The 18,239-nt window shown below is 45.3% G+C and overlaps 1 protein-coding gene across 1 annotated transcript in view; it reads left to right on the top strand.

The window, feature by feature from the left end:
- The window catches only part of LOC138246247 (cytoplasmic phosphatidylinositol transfer protein 1-like), a 225,102-nt gene that overhangs the window by 143,416 nt on the left and 63,447 nt on the right, over positions 1 to 18,239 (top strand). Inside the window, exon 5 of the mRNA XM_069200662.1 lies at positions 10,758 to 10,829. Coding sequence (XP_069056763.1) covers positions 10,758 to 10,829 — 72 coding nt within the window. The remainder of the gene's footprint in view (positions 1 to 10,757; positions 10,830 to 18,239) is intronic.

Raw genomic sequence — 18,239 nt, 5'->3', positions numbered from 1 at the left:
GGAGGGTCCTCCCTGAGTTGGTTGTTCTCCACCAGTCGAGTCGGGGTCGCCGGGTTCAGTGTTGCAAGTCTCACGCTTCTTGCGGGGAGTTGCAGGGGTCTTTAAATCTGCTCCTTGTAACAAAGTTGCAGTTCTTTTGGAGCAGTGCCGCTGTCCTCTGGAGTTTCTTGTCTTTTTCGAAGCAGGGCAGTCCTCAGAGGATTCAGAGGTCGCTGGTCCCTTGGAAAGCGTCGCTGGAGCAGGTTTCTTTGGAAGGCAGGAGACAGGCCGGTAAGTCTGGGGCCAAGGCAGTTGGTGTCTTCTGTTCTTCCTCTGCGGGGTTTGTCAGCTCGGCAGTCCTTCTTCTTGTAGTTGCAGGAATCTAAATCTTTAGGTTCAGGGAAGCCCTTAAATACTAAATTTAAGGGCGTGTTTAGGTCTGGGGGGTTAGTAGCCAATGGCTACTAGCCCTGAGGGTGAGTACACCCTCTTTGTGCCTCCTCCCAAGGGGAGGGGGTCACATCCCTAATCCTATTGGGGGAATCCTCCATCTGCAAGATGGAGGATTTCTAAAAAGTTAGAGTCACCTCAGCTCAGGACACCTTAGGGGCTGTCCTGACTGGCCAGTGACTCCTCCTTGTTATTCTCATTATTTTCTCCGGCCTTGCCGCCAAAAGTGGGGGCCGGGGCCGGAGGGGGCGGGCAACTCCACTAGCTGGAGTGTCCTGCGGTGCTGTGACAAAGGGGTGAGCCTTTGAGGCTCACCGCCAGGTGTTACAGCTCCTGTCTGGGGGAGGTGTTAGCATCTCCACCCAGTGCAGGCTTTGTTACTGGCCTCAGAGTGACAAAGGCACTCTCCCCATGGGGCCAGCAACATGTCTCTAGTGTGGCAGGCTGCTGGAACCAGTCAGCCTACACAGATAGTCGGTTAAGTTTCAGGGGGCACCTCTAAGGTGCCCTCTGTGGTGTATTTTACAATAAAATGTACACTGGCATCAGTGTGCATTTATTGTGCTGAGAAGTTTGATACCAAACTTCCCAGTTTTCAGTGTAGCCATTATGGTGCTGTGGAGTTCGTGTAAAACAGACTCCCAGACCATATACTCTTATGGCTACCCTGCACTTACAATGTCTAAGGTTTTGCTTAGACACTGTAGGGGTACAGTGCTCATGCACTGGTACCCTCACCTATGGTATAGTGCACCCTGCCTTAGGGCTGTAAGGCCTGCTAGAGGGGTGTCTTACCTATACTGCATAGGCAGTGAGAGGCTGGCATGGCACCCTGAGGGGAGTGCCATGTCGACTTACTCATTTTGTTCTCACTAGCACACACAAGCTGGTAAGCAGTGTGTCTGTGCTGAGTGAGGGGTCTCTAGGGTGGCATAATACATGCTGCAGCCCTTAGAGACCTTCCCTGGCATCAGGGCCCTTGGTACCAGAGGTACCAGTTACAAGGGACTTATCTGGATGCCAGGGTGTGCCAATTGTGCAATCAAAAGTACAGGTTAGGGAAAGAACACTGGTGCTGGGGCCTGGTTAGCAGACCTCAGCACACTTTCAATTCAAAACATAGCATCAGCAAAGGCAAAAAGTCAGGGGGTAACCATGCCAAGGAGGCATTTCCTTACACAACCCCCCCCCCAAACGAAAGAGGATGAGACTAACCTTCCCCAAGAGAGTCTTCATTTTCTAAGTGGAAGAACCTGGAAAGGCCATCTGCATTGGCATGGGCAATCCCAGGTCTGTGTTCCACTACAAAGTCCATTCCCTGTAGGGAGGTGGACCACCTCAACAGTTTTGGATTTTCACCTTTCATTTGCATCAGCCATCTGAGAGGTTTGTGGTCAGTCTGAACTAGGAAGTGAGTACCAAAGAGGTATGGTCTCAACTTCTTCAGGGACCAAACCACAGCAAAGGCCTCCCTCTCAATGGCACTCCAACGCTGCTCCCTGGGGAGTAACCTCCTGCTAATGAAAGCAACAGGCTGGTCAAGGCCATCATCATTTGTTTGGGACAAAACTGCCCCTATCCCATGTTCAGAGGCATCTGTTTGCACAATGAATTGCTTGGAGTAATCTGGAGCTTTTAGAACTGGTGCTGTGCACATAGCTTGCTTCAGGGTGTCAAAGGCCTGTTGGCATTCTACAGTCCAGTTTACTTTCTTGGGCATTTTCTTGGAGGTGAGTTCTGTGAGGGCTGTCACAATGGATCCATATCCCTTCACAAACCTCCTATAGTACCCAGTCAAGCCAAGGAATGCCCTGACTTGAGTCTGGGTTTTTGGAGCTACCCAGTCCAGAATAGTCTGGATCTTGGGTTGGAGTGGCTGAACTTGGCCTCCACCTACAAGGTGTCCCAAGTAAACCACAGTTCCCTGCCCTATCTGGCATTTGGATGCCTTGATAGAGAGGCCTGCAGATTGCAGAGCCTTCAAAACCTTCTTCAGGTGGACCAGGTGATCCTGCCAGGTGGAGCTGAAGACAGCAATACTGCACTAAAGGATTCCAACCCAGCAAGGACTTGATTCACCAACCTTTGGAAGGTGGCAGGGGCATTCTTTAAACCAAAGGGCATAACAGTGAACTGATAATGCCCATCAGGTGTGGAGAATGCTGTCTTTTCTTTTGCTCCAGGGGCCATTTTGATTTGCCAGTACCCTGCTGTTAAGTCAAAGGTACTTAAGAATTTGGCAGCCCCTAATTTGTCTATGAGCTCATCAGCTCTAGGAATGGGATGAGCATCTGTCTTGGTGACAGAGTTGAGACCCCTGTAGTCCACACAAAACCTCATCTCTCTCTTTCCTTCTTTGGTGTGAGGTTTGGGGACTAAGACCACTGGGCTAGCCCAGGGGCTGTCAGAGTGCTCTATTACTCCCAATTCCAGCATCTTGTGGACTTCTACCTTGATGCTTTCCTTAACTTGATCAGACTGTCTAAATATTTTGTTTTTGACAGGCATGCTGTCTCCTGTGTCCACATCATGGGTACACAGGTGTGTCTGACCAGGGGTTAGGGAAAAGAGTTCAGCAAACTGTTGTAGGACCTTCCTACAGTCAGCTTGCTGTTGGCTAGAGAGGGTGTCTGAGTAGATCACTCCATCTACTGAGCCATCTTTAGGGTCTGACGAGAGGAGATCAGGGAGAGGCTCACTCTCAGCTTCCTGGTCCTCATCTGTTACCATCAACAGATTTACATCAGCCCTGTCATGGAAGAGCTTAAGGCGGTTTACATGGATCACCCTCTTGGGGCTCCTGCTTGTGCCCAGGTCTACCAGGTAGGTGACCTGACTCTTCCTTTCTAGTACTGGGTAAGGGCCACTCCATTTGTCCTGGAGTGCCCTGGGAGCCACAGGCTCCAGAACCCAGACTTTCTGCCCTGGTTGAAATTCAACCAGTGCAGCCTTTTGGTCATACCACAACTTCTGGAGTTGTTGGCTGGCCTCAAGGTTTTTACTTGCCTTTTCCATGTACTCTGCCATTCTTGAGCGAAGGCCAAGTACATAGTCCACTATGTCTTGTTTAGGCTCATGAAGAGGTCTCTCCCAGCCTTCTTTAACAAGAGCAAGTGGTCCCCTTACAGGGTGGCCAAACAGAAGTTCAAAGGGTGAGAATCCTACTCCCTTCTGAGGCACCTCTCTGTAAGCGAAAAGCAGACATGGCAGGAGGACATCCCATCTCCTTTTGAGTTTTTCTGGGAGCCCCATGATCATGCCCTTTAATGTCTTGTTGAATCTCTCAACAAGGCCATTAGTTTGTGGATGATATGGTGTAGTGAATTTATAAGTCACTCCACACTCATTCCACATGTGTTTTAGGTAAGCTGACATGAAGTTGGTACCTCTGTCAGAAACCACCTCCTTAGGGAAACCCACTCTGGTAAAGATACCAATGAGGGCCTTGGCTACTGCAGGGGCAGTAGTCGACCTAAGGGGAATAGCTTCAGGATACCTAGTAGCATGATCCACTACTACTAGGATGTACATATTTCCTGAGGCTGTGGGAGGTTCTAGTGGACCAACTATGTCCACACCCACTCTTTCAAAGGGGACCCCCACCACTGGAAGTGGAATGAGGGGGGCCTTTGGATGCCCACCTGTCTTACCACTGGATTGACAGGTGGGGCAGGAGAGGCAAAACTCCTTAACCTTCTTGGACATATTGGGCCAGTAGAAGTGGTTGACTAACCTCTCCCACGTCTTAGTTTGTCCCAAATGCCCAGCAAGGGGAATATCATGGGCTAAGGTCAGAATAAACTCTCTGAAACCCTGAGGCACTACCACTCTCCTAGTGGCACCAGGTTTGGGATCTCTTGCCTCAGTGTACAGGAGTCCATCTTCCCAATAGACCCTATGTGTTCCATTTTTCTTGCCTTTGGACTCTTCAGCAGCTTGCTGCCTAAGGCCTTCAAGAGAGGGACAGGTTTCTTGTCCCTTACACAACTCTTCCCTTGAGGGTCCCCCTGGGCCTAAGAGCTCAACCTGATAAGGTTCCAGCTCCATAGGCTCAGTTCCCTCAGAGGGCAGAACTTCTTCCTGAGAAGAGAGGTTCTCTTTTTGGTGTTGTGTTGCAGCTGGTTTCCCAGCTGACTTTCCTTTTCTCTTGGTAGGCTGGGCCATTTTTCCAGACTCCAGCTCTACTTTTTCACCCTGTGCCTTGCACTGTGCCCTAGTCTTGACACACACCAGTTCAGGGATACCCAGCATGGCTGCATGGGTTTTCAGTTCTACCTCAGCCCATGCTGAGGACTCCAGGTCGTTTCCAAGCAAACAGTCTACTGGGATATTTGAGGAGACCACCACCTGTTTCAGGCCATTGACCCCTCCCCACTCTAAAGTTACCATTGCCATGGGATGTACTTTAGTCTGATTGTCAGCATTGGTGACTGGATAGGTTTGTCCAGTCAGGTATTGGCCAGGGGAAACCAGTTGTTCTGTCACCATGGTGACACTGGCACCTGTATCCCTCAGGCCCTCTACACTTGTCCCATTAATTAAGAGCTGCTGCCTGTATTTTTGCATGTTAGGGGGCCAGGCAGCCAGTGTGGCTAAATCCACCCCACCCTCAGAGACTAATGTAGCTTCAGTGTGACACCTGATTTGCTCTGGGCACACTGTTGATCCCACTTGGAGACTGGCCATTCCAGTTTTACCTGGATGGGAGTTAGAAGTGGTATCTTTCTTGGGACAGGCCTTGTCTCCAGTTTGGTGTCCAGACTGACTACAGTTACGACACCAGGCCTTTTTGGGATCAAAGTGTTTACCCTTGTACCCAGAATTGTTTTGTGAAGAGGTTCTGGGCCCACCCTCCTGTGCAGGTTTTTGGGGGCCTGTAGAAGACTCTTTACTATCTTTGTTTTTGGCTGTCTCACCACCTTTCCCCTGGGGAGGTTTTGTGACCCCTTTCTTTTGGTCACCCCCTGTGGAAGTTTTGGACACCCTAGTCTTGACCCAATGGTCCGCCTTCTTTCCCAATTCTTGGGGAGAAATTGGTCCTAGGTCCACCAGATGCTGATGCAGTTTATCATTGAAACAATTACTTAATAGGTGTTCTTTCACAAATAAATTGTACAGCCCATCATAATCATTTACACCATTGCCTTGAATCCAACCATCTAGTGTTTTTACTGAGTAGTCTACAAAGTCAACCCAGGTCTGGCTCGAGGATTTTTGAGCCCCCCTGAATCTAATCCTATACTCCTCAGTGGAGAATCCAAAGCCCTCAATCAGGGTACCCTTCATGAGGTCATAAGATTCTGCATCTTTTTTAGAGAGTGTGAGGAGTCTATCCCTACACTTTCCTGTGAACATTTCCCAAAGGAGAGCACCCCAGTGAGATTTGTTCACTTTTCTGGTTTCACAAGCCCTCTCAAAAGCTGTGAACCATTTGGTGATGTCATCACCATCTTCATATTTTGTTACAATCCCTTTGGGGATTTTCAACATGTCAGGAGAATCTCTGACCCTATTTATGTTGCTGCCACCATTGATGGGTCCTAGGCCCATCTCTTGTCTTTCCCTTTCTATGGCTAGGATCTGTTTTTCCAAAGCCAATCTTTTGGCCATCCTGGCTAACTGGATGTCCTCTTCACTGGAGTTATCCTCAGTGATTTCAGAGAGGCTGGACCCTCCTGTGAGGGAGCCAGCATCTCTGACTATTATTTTTGGAGTCAGGGCTTGAGAAGCCCTGTTCTCCCTAGATAGGACTGGTGGAGGGGATTCTTCCTCCAGTTCACTATCATCCTCCTCTGTGTTATCCACAGAGGGGTTGGCTCTATCATACTCTGCCAACAGCTCCTGGAGCTGTACTTTGGTAGGTCTGGAGCCCATTGTTATTTTTCTTATGTTACAGAGTGACCTTAGCTCTTTCATCTGGAGATGGAGGTAAGGTGTGGTGTCGAGTTCCACCACATTCATCTCTGTACTAGACATTATTCTTCTAAAAGTTGGAATGCTTTTAAGAATCTAAAACTAGTTCTAGAATCTAATTCAAACTTTTACAAACTTTTAAACTCTAAAAGAAATGCTAACAGGGACTAACACAAGGCCCTAGCAGGACTTTAAAGAATTTAGAAAACTTTTCAAATTGCAAAAATCAATTTCTAATGACAATTTTGGAATTTGTCGTGTGATCAGGTATTGGCTGAGTAGTCCAGCAAATGCAAAGTCTTGTACCCCACCGCTGATCCACCAATGTAGGAAGTTGGCTATGTATGTGCTATTTCAAAGTAAGGAATAGCATGCACAGAGTCCAAGGGTTCCCCTTAGAGGTAAAATAGTGGTAAAAAGAGATAATACTAATGCTCTATTTTGTGGTAGTGTGGTCGAGCAGTAGGCTTATCCAAGGAGTAGTGTTAAGCATTTGTTGTACATACACATAGACAATAAATGAGGTACACACACTCAGAGACAAATCCAGCCAATAGGTTTTGTTATAGAAAAATATCTTTTCTTAGTTTATTTTAAGAACCACAGGTTCAAATTTTACATGTAATAGCTCTTTTGAAAGGTATTGCAGGTAAGTACTCTAGGAACTTTGAATCATTACTTTAGCATGTATACTTTTTACATAAAACACAATAAGCTGTTTTAAAAGTGGACACAGTGCAATTTTCACAGTTCCTGGGGGAGGTAAGTTATTGTTAGTTTCAACAGGTAAGTAAGGCACTTACAGGTTTCAGTTTTTGGTCCAAGGTAGCCCACCGTTGGGGGTTCAGAGCAACCCCAAAGTTATCACACCAGCAGCTCAGGGCCGGTCAGGTGCAAAGGTCAAAGAGGTGCCCAAAACACATAGGCTATAATGGAGAGAAGGGGGTGCCCCGGTTCCAGTCTGCCAGCAGGTAAGTACCCGCGTCTTCGGAGGGCAGACCAGGGGGGTTTTGTAGGGCACCGGGGGGGGACACAAAGTAGCACAGAAAGTACACCCTCAGCAGCGCGGGGGCGGCCGGGTGCAGTGTGCAAACACGCGTCGGGTTTCCTTCAGGTTTTAATGGGAGACCAAGGGGTCTCTTCAGCGATGCAGGCAGGCAAGGGGGGGGCTCCTTGGGGTAGCCACCACCTGGGCAAGGGAGAGGGCCTCCTGGGGGTCACTCCTGCACAGAAGTTCCGTTTCTTTAGGGGCTGGGGGCTGCGGGTGCAGGGTCTTTTCCAGCCGTCGGCAAATGGAGTTCAGACAGTCGCGGTCAGGGGGGAGCCTGGGGATTCCCTCTGCAGGCGTTGCTGTGGGGGCTCAGGGGGGACAACTTTGGTTACTCACAGTCGTAGAGTCGCCGGAGGGTCCTCCCTGAGTTGGTTCTTCTCCACCAGTCGAGTCGGGGTCGCCGGGTTCAGTGTTGCAAGTCTCACGCTTCTTGCGGGGAGTTGCAGGGGTCTTTAAATCTGCTCCTTGTAACAAAGTTGCAGTTCTTTTGGAGCAGTGCCGCTGTCCTCTGGAGTTTCTTGTCTTTTTCGAAGCAGGGCAGTCCTCAGAGGATTCAGAGGTCGCTGGTCCCTTGGAAAGCGTCGCTGGAGCAGGTTTCTTTGGAAGGCAGGAGACAGGCCGGTAAGTCTGGGGCCAAGGCAGTTGGTGTCTTCTGTTCTTCCTCTGCGGGGGTTTGTCAGCTCGGCAGTCCTTCTTCTTGTAGTTGCAGGAATCTAAATCTTTAGGTTCAGGGAAGCCCTTAAATACTAAATTTAAGGGCGTGTTTAGGTCTGGGGGGTTAGTAGCCAATGGCTACTAGCCCTGAGGGTGAGTACACCCTCTTTGTGCCTCCTCCCAAGGGGAGGGGGTCACATCCCTAATCCTATTGGGGGAATCCTCCATCTGCAAGATGGAGGATTTCTAAAAAGTTAGAGTCACCTCAGCTCAGGACACCTTAGGGGCTGTCCTGACTGGCCAGTGACTCCTCCTTGTTATTCTCATTATTTTCTCCGGCCTTGCCGCCAAAAGTGGGGGCCGGGGCCGGAGGGGGCGGGCAACTCCACTAACTGGAGTGTCCTGCGGTGCTGTGACAAAGGGGTGAGCCTTTGAGGCTCACCGCCAGGTGTTACAGCTCCTGTCTGGGGGAGGTGTTAGCATCTCCACCCAGTGCAGGCTTTGTTACTGGCCTCAGAGTGACAAAGGCACTCTCCCCATGGGGCCAGCAACATGTCTCTAGTGTGGCAGGCTGCTGGAACCAGTCAGCCTACACAGATAGTCGGTTAAGTTTCAGGGGGCACCTCTAAGGTGCCCTCTGTGGTGTATTTTACAATAAAATGTACACTGGCATCAGTGTGCATTTATTGTGCTGAGAAGTTTGATACCAAACTTCCCAGTTTTCAGTGTAGCCATTATGGTGCTGTGGAGTTCGTGTAAAACAGACTCCCAGACCATATACTCTTATGGCTACCCTGCACTTACAATGTCTAAGGTTTTGCTTAGACACTGTAGGGGCACAGTGCTCGTGCACTGGTACCCTCACCTATGGTATAGTGCAACCTGCCTTAGGGCTGTAAGGCCTGCTAGAGGGGTGTCTTACCTATACTGCATAGGCAGTGAGAGGCTGGCATGGCACCCTGAGGGTCGTGCCATGTCGACTTACTCATTTTGTTCTCACTAGCACACACAAGCTGGTAAGCAGTGTGTCTGTGCTGAGTGAGGGGTCTCTAGGGTGGCATAATACATGCTGCAGCCCTTAGAGACCTTCCCTGGCATCAGGGCCCTTGGTACCAGAGGTACCAGTTACAAGGGACTTATCTGGATGCCAGGGTGTGCCAATTGTGCAATCAAAAGTACAGGTTAGGGAAAGAACACTGGTGCTGGGGCCTGGTTAGCAGACCTCAGCACACTTTCAATTCAAAACATAGCATCAGCAAAGGCAAAAAGTCAGGGGGTAACCATGCCAAGGAGGCATTTCCTTACAATAGCTAACAGCCATGTTTAACATGCCCTCTCGTTCCTTCATCTGGTAACTCCTGCTTACACGCGGGGACAGACATTGGAAGGTAGAAAGCAGAAAGTAGGCGACCTAGGCCAGGGATGGAGGGAGAAAGAGGAGAACCAGAAGGGGAAAGAGTTTGACAGAAAATAGGATCCACCTAGAAAGATGCACATGGCACTTTCCTTGTATGTTTTGTAACAGCGTTTAAGCCTCAACATGCAACATCTCATGTTTGGGGCATTTTCTGAGGGTTTGGAGGTTTGTCTAATTGTTAAAGTTTTGATATGTTCATAAGTGAACCGGCCAATCAGGAAAGCTGAGCAGCTCTCTGTCTTTGAAATGCCAGCAAACCCAGTGCAGTAACATATCATACTTGCCTCACATGTAGGCGTCTGCTCTCCAGAGGCACACCCTTTTAGGGACTCCCCAATCTAATTATATGGGGGGGGGGGGGACACCAGTATCACAGAGCGAAAGTACCACGTGGTCCTAGGAATCCACGTAGGATCAGACTGGCACATGAATGCGATGCATCAACAGACGGCACGGAAATAAAATCATAGCAGGACTCCAGAACAGACACACTGTGCACGTACAGCCAACAAAATCTCAACGGGCGCATTCACACAGAGTTCTGTGCATACACTCACATTATAACCATATTGCCCCCCATTTCAGATAGGACACACACTGAAAGCTACGCCTTAAGGACAGTGAATGGACACTTTTGAGAACAAGAACTCTTTAGTCCCTGCAGAGAGATAAAAATGTCAGTGACCAGACACCAATATAAATGCAATTACAGGGCCACAGTGATGAAGCAGGCGTGCAGGTAGTGACATAAGTAATCACATCAAATACACACAGCAAGCTCGAAGCAAACACAAACTTTTTCTCTCTATGTAAAGTCCTCATCCAAAAGGGAGTGATAGCATTATTTCCCCATGACCGAGACCACTGGGAATGTGTGGCAATGGAGTATAAAGTTAAATAGCAGGTGTGACTAAATTGTGCAGAAAGAAAGGTCAGTTTTAGTAAAGTTTTATACCTTTGAGCTTTAAACACACTTTTATCAGTGAAATATGCAATAGCTACCTAATTGTATGGCTAGCCAATTATGTGGCAAATGCTGTACATCCATAGCTATGCACTGTCTGCAACGGAAGCAGAATTGCATAGTTAGTGGCCCTACTTTTAATTCTGCTCTTTAGCACGCTCTTTGGAGGTTACTGAGAGGCCACTATTTAGTTGTCCAGTTGCTCTAAAAGCGTCCAAGCCATTCCTTTATAAATACACTGAAAGATAAATAAGGCAGACAATAACTGGTCTGCACTGTCCTGCCCCCTAAAAGACTAAAGCTAACCTTTGAATGCTTCTTAATTTCAGTGTTCCTTCCTGCCCAAGTTCCAAATACGAATAGAAACCAAATTTGAGAACAATAATGGGTGCAACGAAAACGTAAGTAGAACAGCGCGGCGCCGTCTTTCTGTGCACAGAATGCATAAGAGTTGTGTTTATAAAGTTGTGTTCCACACTGACTTTGCGGACGTGTTTCTTTCAATTACAAACCAGCGTGCGACATACTATTTGTGCGAGGCATGCCTCTGTTTGTGAAAAGTGTCACTTGATAGCAAAATAACACCCAAGCAGGTCTGATATTCAAAGTATTTATTTGTTGTCAAAAAATGCATTTCAAGACGCATGAGCAAGAAAAGAATGAAATACTCGATATATAAACAATCTGTCAGGATACTGGGCATCATTTTTAGGGAGCACTTGTTGGTTGAATGATATATGGTGACATCCAATTCCTGTTTCTGCTGCCCGTAGTACCCAAGAGCCTATATATACTTCCTGTTGGACTAAGTGACTTATATTAGACAAAGGTTGCTGATGCCACAAATTGATAGCTTGTTTTTGTGTTTCTCTTCCTGCCACGGTCGAACAGCACCGACATAATAAACATTTAATAATCCAATTAAAAAAAATACTTTTTTCGCTAAACTTGGAAGGATGAACGTCTGAACCAATCCCAGGGAAAGCCAATCTGCAGTGTATTGAGTCCACAAAGATTTCTACAGCAGTTGTCCTAACCCACTGAGGTATTTTTAGAACCCCCATCTTCAGAATTCATGTCACCTTAGACACTTCAAAGATGCACACGAGGCATTAATTCGAGCCACGTTTTATCTCATCCATCTGAGAGGTGAGTCGGTGCAGGATGGATGTGGAAAGAGACACTAAGATTTTCCATTGCTCACATGGAAACAAAGCACAGTATCTACAGAAATGATCAGGGCTCTGATGCAGCCAGAAGGGAAAAAACATGAAAACATGATCACCTCGCTGAAGAAGTGAACGGCCGATACCTTGAACGTGAATTGAACTACCTCAAGGTGCTTGGTCGAGTTCAAGAGGTGGGTGTGGTTTCCAGAAAGGAGTTCTCACACTTCCCACTAGTGCAAGTTGTTACAGCACAAAATAGTGAACAACTCTCACACTCAAAAAGCCCCTCGTGGCAGCCTCACACTCCCCACTCGAGGCTTCTCGCAGTAACTCCGAATACCAGCTCTGAAGCAATGAAATTTGCCGTTGTCCCCACACTTCTGACAAAAGCAGTCCCCCATGTTTGTGAATGGATCTATTGTATGGAAGAGAATACTGAGCCACAATCTCTTAAACTTGAAACCCTTACAAAATGTGTGGTTCCTTTCCTATATAATATGTCCACCCTCATCCACTGGGCAGGTAGTGTTCTGTTTTAGAAGGGTAGGAACGAAGGATGCATGGACGTCATATAGGGTGTCGCAGCTGCGACCCCCAGCTTGCCCTCCGCAACCCATGGCACTGTCTCTGCGAATCCTGGCCTCAGAGGTGGCAAAATCAGTGCCAGGAACACAGGGGATGTTGCTTGAGGTCCCACTTCCTTGTTTTCAATCAGTTTTTTTTAATTACACTAACAGTGAATAATATATTATTCACTGTTAGTGTAATAAAAATGGAGTACAGTTAGCTGGAATAAGACACTCCTTGGTAGCTGAGGTAAGTAAAAAACACTTTTAAATGTATGTTGTGTGCATGCTTGCGGGTGAGGATGTGCTAATGTAAAAGAGTATGTGTATGAGGGAATGTGTGTTTGTGTACGCATGTGTGTGTGTGAATGTATGTAAAGATGAAACGGCACTTCTGCCACTCCTGGCATTTTGGTGAACTGACGTCCATGGAAGGATGGTAGGTCATTTTCACCCAGACATCAACTTATAGTATTTACAGGAAATAAACCTATGAAAATAGAGTTTTGTTTTATAGCCATAGGTTCATATTTGTCTGGCAGTATGAGTAAAGTAAGCTTGTGCGCCAGGATTCCTCCCTCTGTGACACGCTCTAAAAAATCAGCATAACACTTATCACACCTCCATAGATTCTCCCAGCTCTCTAGTTATCAACAATGGTTTTGTAAGGTTTCACTTCATGCAACTAAAACTTGAAACAAATTATTTAGACTTCCCACCAGCCAATTCCATAAAAAAAACCTGTGAAAGAGGATGCTATACCCAAGTTATCATCATGTTCAGTATGTTCATACACTTATGCTTAGTAATATTTTCATCAGGATGGTAGGACGTGTCACGCTCGCTAAATGTGCTCTTGGGGCCGTTTTCCCCCAGCTTACTACTGCCATTGAGTACTATTTCCGCGAGGGTGCATTTTGCTCTCAGAAACAGTGCTAAATGCAGCAGAACACATAGTGAGCAGCCAGTTGTGCTTGTCAAATGTGCTCTTGCGGTAGGATTTTTTCCCCCCAAAATGAATTTTAATTAGAGAAGGAGGATTAATTGTGTAATTATCCGTTTTTCTGCATCAAAGAGTAACGCAGCATTACCACGATTACTCTGATTAGTCCAGCATAATTGAAATTCTTCCCTGGCTCTAGTCACAAGGAAGAGGGGAGAGTTTTTTGTTTTTCAATGTACCCTTCCCCAAAGTATTCCTCATCGGGGATTGCCACTGGCCCACATCCTCAAGCAGGAATCTTTTGCATTAAACTTCAGACTTTTCATGGCCACCCTCAAGCCAGCACTTGGGCGAACTGTTTCCCGGTAGCCAGTGCCTCCTACAGCATAGAACAGTTAGTGCGGGTAGCAGTCACTGTAGCAAATGGAAAGCAGGGCGAACAAGTGACTTAAGACATAAAGGCGGGTCACGCCAATTGCTATCCTCCCAACCTGGGAAAGCATAACTTTGCTCCATGCCCCATATCCTGCTACAGACAGCCGTTACCCCAGTAGGCAAAGGGCAGCACCCTAGCACTGTTAAAAATAGTAACAGTTATCTCTACAACCTGGCTTCACACCAGCACACTCTAGTGTGCAGCCATACAAATGGCACACTGTCATGCTTATTCCAGTTTCTCCCACTACTTAAAACTTATTACTATGAGGAATAAGTCAGAGGAAACTTTCTTTGTCCCATTCCGCTCTCAGTTTACAATGTGGTGGTAGGTGACAATAAGTGGAAGCGTTACCGCGTTAGTGCACAGTTGCCAATGACCTACAACAGTTTGGTGGTCAAAACTATGCCCAGTTACCGCCTATAAAATATCTGGAAATTGCAGGCTCTAGGCACTGGCCGAAGAGATATTCTGATAGCTTGGCTAGCCCTCGAACTACACGATGCCACACCAGTTCGAATCTGACACAAACTCAAATTAATTGAAGTGCCATGTAGCAACTTATTTGATCACTTCTATTACAGTAATTCGTAATTCTAAACCCAGTTTCCAGTGACCTTCTGGTCCTTCACAAATAGAAGACCACACAAGATGGCATCGCCAAAGGCTAGGTCAAATATTCATTGCATATCTCTAGAACTGGAATGGGAACTCAAAACAGAGCTCTTAGCATAGTCTGAGGAAGTCAGCAAGTCTACATCCTCCAGTAGGGTTTAGCGAGTCAAGGAGACTGGTGGCCATAGTTTCTCTTCCAAGAATTTCAGTTTGAAAATAAGGCTCAGAAATGGCTTTACAGGCACCATTTTCAAATAAGATGACTAACCATCCACATTTCATATGTTTTACAGTCCGTTCCGAAGATTGTCACGGAATAGGGCAATAATGTAGGCACATCTACTGGCAGTTCCAAAGACAGTCATGAGATGGGCCAGTGCCTCAGGTCTGTTAAGCAGATATAAACATGATCTATTAATAACATCAAAACATGCCTGTGGTCATGTGAAATTTATTCTGCACTCCTTCAGGGCTGATCTCTTGGTGGGATAGGCAAAGGACCGGCATTGTAGGTTTGCACAAAGAATATTTGTAAGCTCTACTGTTGACCTATGTATGCATTTCAATAGCAACCCCAAGGGTGCTGTCACAGAGTACATAAAATGCATTTCTTGTGTGTTATTAATAAAAAATGTAATTATTGGGTGTGGCATTGCTCGCTCTCAACTCGGAAAATGAATACATTAAAAAAAAAATTCAAGAAGGGCATTTAATTTATTAATTGACAGTAAAAAGTGCACCTTTTAGATTTGCTACCCAAAGCAAACTTTAGCTTTTTAAAACGTTTTCATTTTGAGTGCGGTCTAAGCTCTCTTTTTCTTCAAGATTGAAAGAGTTTCGTGTGGTTTGCACCACATAAAAATGTTGCGTGAGCATGTGTATGTTCCGGGAGGTTGAAAGAGTGATGGGACGTTCTTGGGCAGTTTCTCCAATGGCACCAAAATCTGTAGGGATGGCTCTAGCTTTGCCTCAAGAGCCTTCCAGTGCACAGGAATATTCTGTTTGCCCCATACCTCAGAATCCATGAGAACATTTCAAGGGAACGGGAAGCAAGTTTGAAAAACTATATAATGGCAGCACAGACAATCTGTGAGTAAGAGTGAAAGCAGATAGTGGATGTGAGGACACGAATCAGAAAACTGGAATTTGTGAATTGACTTATTTTAGAGTAAAAGGCAAGAACAAATAGAAGATGAACTGTGCATAAAACACAGGGAACCGTGAATCATTTTACTGAACAGCAATGGGGCGTCACCAGAGCGAAGATTCAGATCCAGAAAATGCAAATCACATAAGTTTAGAAAAGAAGTGTTGTTTGGCGTCGCAGGAATATTGGTAAACCAGTGACAATTTCTGTAAGTAGCAATGGGTCAGTGGTTGGCCCACTATTTGTACATACTAAAATATTATATATTTAGCCAGCCATCTACTGGTCTGGATGTTGAGGTAGCCAGGAATGATGGTGCAACTTTTCTCTGAGGAAACTGTAACCACGCTTCTGCGTACAACATTTCATTTCATCAAGTCCAGCTCGACTAAACCTACTATGTGTCATCATAATTGTCTGACGTGGAAAAGTTCCAAAACCTAAAGTTATCTGGTGGTTCGTGAGTCTGCACCAGAAGACAAAGTTGTAATTTCAGTTTACCTATTTGTCAAATGAATACTGAAACTGCAGCTAACTTCGGTGCCAATTCACAGTGCCACTTGTAAATCTTCAACTTTAATGCCCAAATAGCCCTTTTATGAGCCCAAAGTCACATTTAAAATTAACAAAACCTAGATTTACACATCTAAATTTTACTCACAGATAGCTTTTCATGTGAGTGAATCGCCCAGAGGGAGGTAGTGGGCGTTACCATTTATAAAATGAGAGAATTTTTAGAGTCCGGCAGACCCCTGATAACACGTCCCTTTATGATAATTTATTTCACATCAGGACTCGTTTTAGGCCAATGAATCTTTTGATCCAGTTGAGAGACACCGTAGGACGAGATAGCTAATCAATATATCACTCAATACATCAATAAAATCATCAATATTTATTACCACAATACATTTTACCTTAGTCAAAGTCATTAATCAAATTGGCGACACAACCATGACCTTTCAGCCATGAATAACCACACCAGTTAATGGAATTTTGTGAGTTTTATTCCCTATTAGTTACAATCTAAGATTAAGTGCGTCAATCTCAAAGCCAAGAAACACAACAGCATAGTTACGATATGGCAACATTGATAAGATTTCAATAAGGCAAAAATCACAAACATTAGAATATAGCACGGCGTGAACATAGGTCAGAATATAGCAGAGTATTAATATCTCGTCAGTTCAACAAAGCATTGTCTTGGTCGTTTGTCTGATTACGTCAATTTGATGATCACCTGTCCTAACCACTAATTAGCATTGGCATGTTGGGCTTCATGCAAAACAATTTAGAACACAAATTTGGAAAACATCTAGCTATGGTCCATGTCAAAAGCAAGCAGTTGGTACCTAGAAAGGAAAAGCAAAATAGACAAATCACAATTGCATTGTCATAATTACCCTCCAAGGATTAGGTCAGCACACAGATTCAGTCTTCGTCCTCAGGACATCAGTCAGATCGCCATCAGTCAGGACTCAACTAAAGGACAAAAGGGACACTTCCCTCATAAGGAGGATAAGTGAAAATGGACAGTCTATGGATGAAGATGGTTTCTAATAAGTCTCACGTCACCAAACAGAGTGACAGAGTTTCTGGATAAAATCAATAGCATTCCCCACCTAATTCCCTCGACCTTTCTGTGACATGGGTTTTTTTCCTCTTTTCGTAATACATTCCCCTAAAATTCTATTGGACATTTACTATACCCCACTATCTTTAACCTATCAAATTTAACATTTGTTAATCCCAATTGTCACCCCACCTTAATTCAAGAGTGTTTGATTGGTCTTCATAATTGACGTCTTCAGAGGTGGCACATCCAGTGTTACTTCATTCCTTGGCACGTCCTTTGGGTCAGCAGATTCATTGTCCACTGGTCTAAATGTCCTTGTACATTTCACTAATCTACATTTGTTTCAATTTCATCTATAACTTTTAGACCAAGGAACCGAATATGCGCTTGGGAACGGATTTCATATAGTTATATTCATCTTCCAAGTTTTGGAGAAAAGAACATTTGCAGGGTCATGGCCCCTTGTGAGTCAGCACACTGGAAAACAGAAAAATGCATTTAATATGAGAGCCAAGCAGCTAGGCTGCAGCTCACGCTAACTTAAAGCCTATGAGGATTTTCAATACAGATTCATTAATGCGAATGTTATTATAAGCTTAATTGAACATAACATAAACACTCTATTCATCATTATTAGTCTGCGTATACATTGGTGGCCACTCTTCGTGGTCATAATTTCAGGAGCACATTTAAGCAAAACTTCTACTAATATAATTTCTATACAATATTTTCACACATTAATACATAAACAGTTCATGTTAATATAGATTATATCAGCTACGCTCCCTCAGTCCCTCCTCTGATGACGCTCGTCATCACACAAACCTTTCCCTTAGACCCTTTACTAATTTTTCCCTTTACGCATAATGCGCATTTCAACAGCTTGTCCTTTATGTGAACTTTCCCAAATTTCGTTGAACATTTTCTCTCTTTCACTTTCTTCATTTCTCCTGGTTCTTTTTGTCCAATTTCTCTTAATTTTGTCATTAATTTTGCATGCTCCCCATAATCCTAATAGACAGGCCAGAACAATTAATAGACCCCCTAATATTTTTGCAAGTACCCCATTCCAAATATTGGTAAACCAGCTTCCCACTCTGACAGCTCCCTTTCCGAATTTCTCCCAAACTCCAAGTTCCTTCAAATCTGCACTATCTCTAGTTAGGATAGTAAGCATACTTCTAATCTTTTTACTGTTATCAGGAATGAATGAACAACAATGACGCTCGTTGAGCATCTTACAGACCCCTCCATTTTTTGCTAAAAGAATGTCTAAAGCAAGCCGATTTTGAAGAGTCATAGCTCTTTCCGCAGCAAGTTCAGTATCCATCAGGAGTATAGCTCCTGTAAAATTTGTCA

Source organism: Pleurodeles waltl, chromosome 7, assembly GCF_031143425.1.
Source record: "Pleurodeles waltl isolate 20211129_DDA chromosome 7, aPleWal1.hap1.20221129, whole genome shotgun sequence".
NCBI lineage: Eukaryota > Metazoa > Chordata > Amphibia > Caudata > Salamandridae > Pleurodeles > Pleurodeles waltl.
Note: the sequence above shows the minus strand (reverse complement) of the source record. Positions and strands in the feature narration are given on the sequence as shown.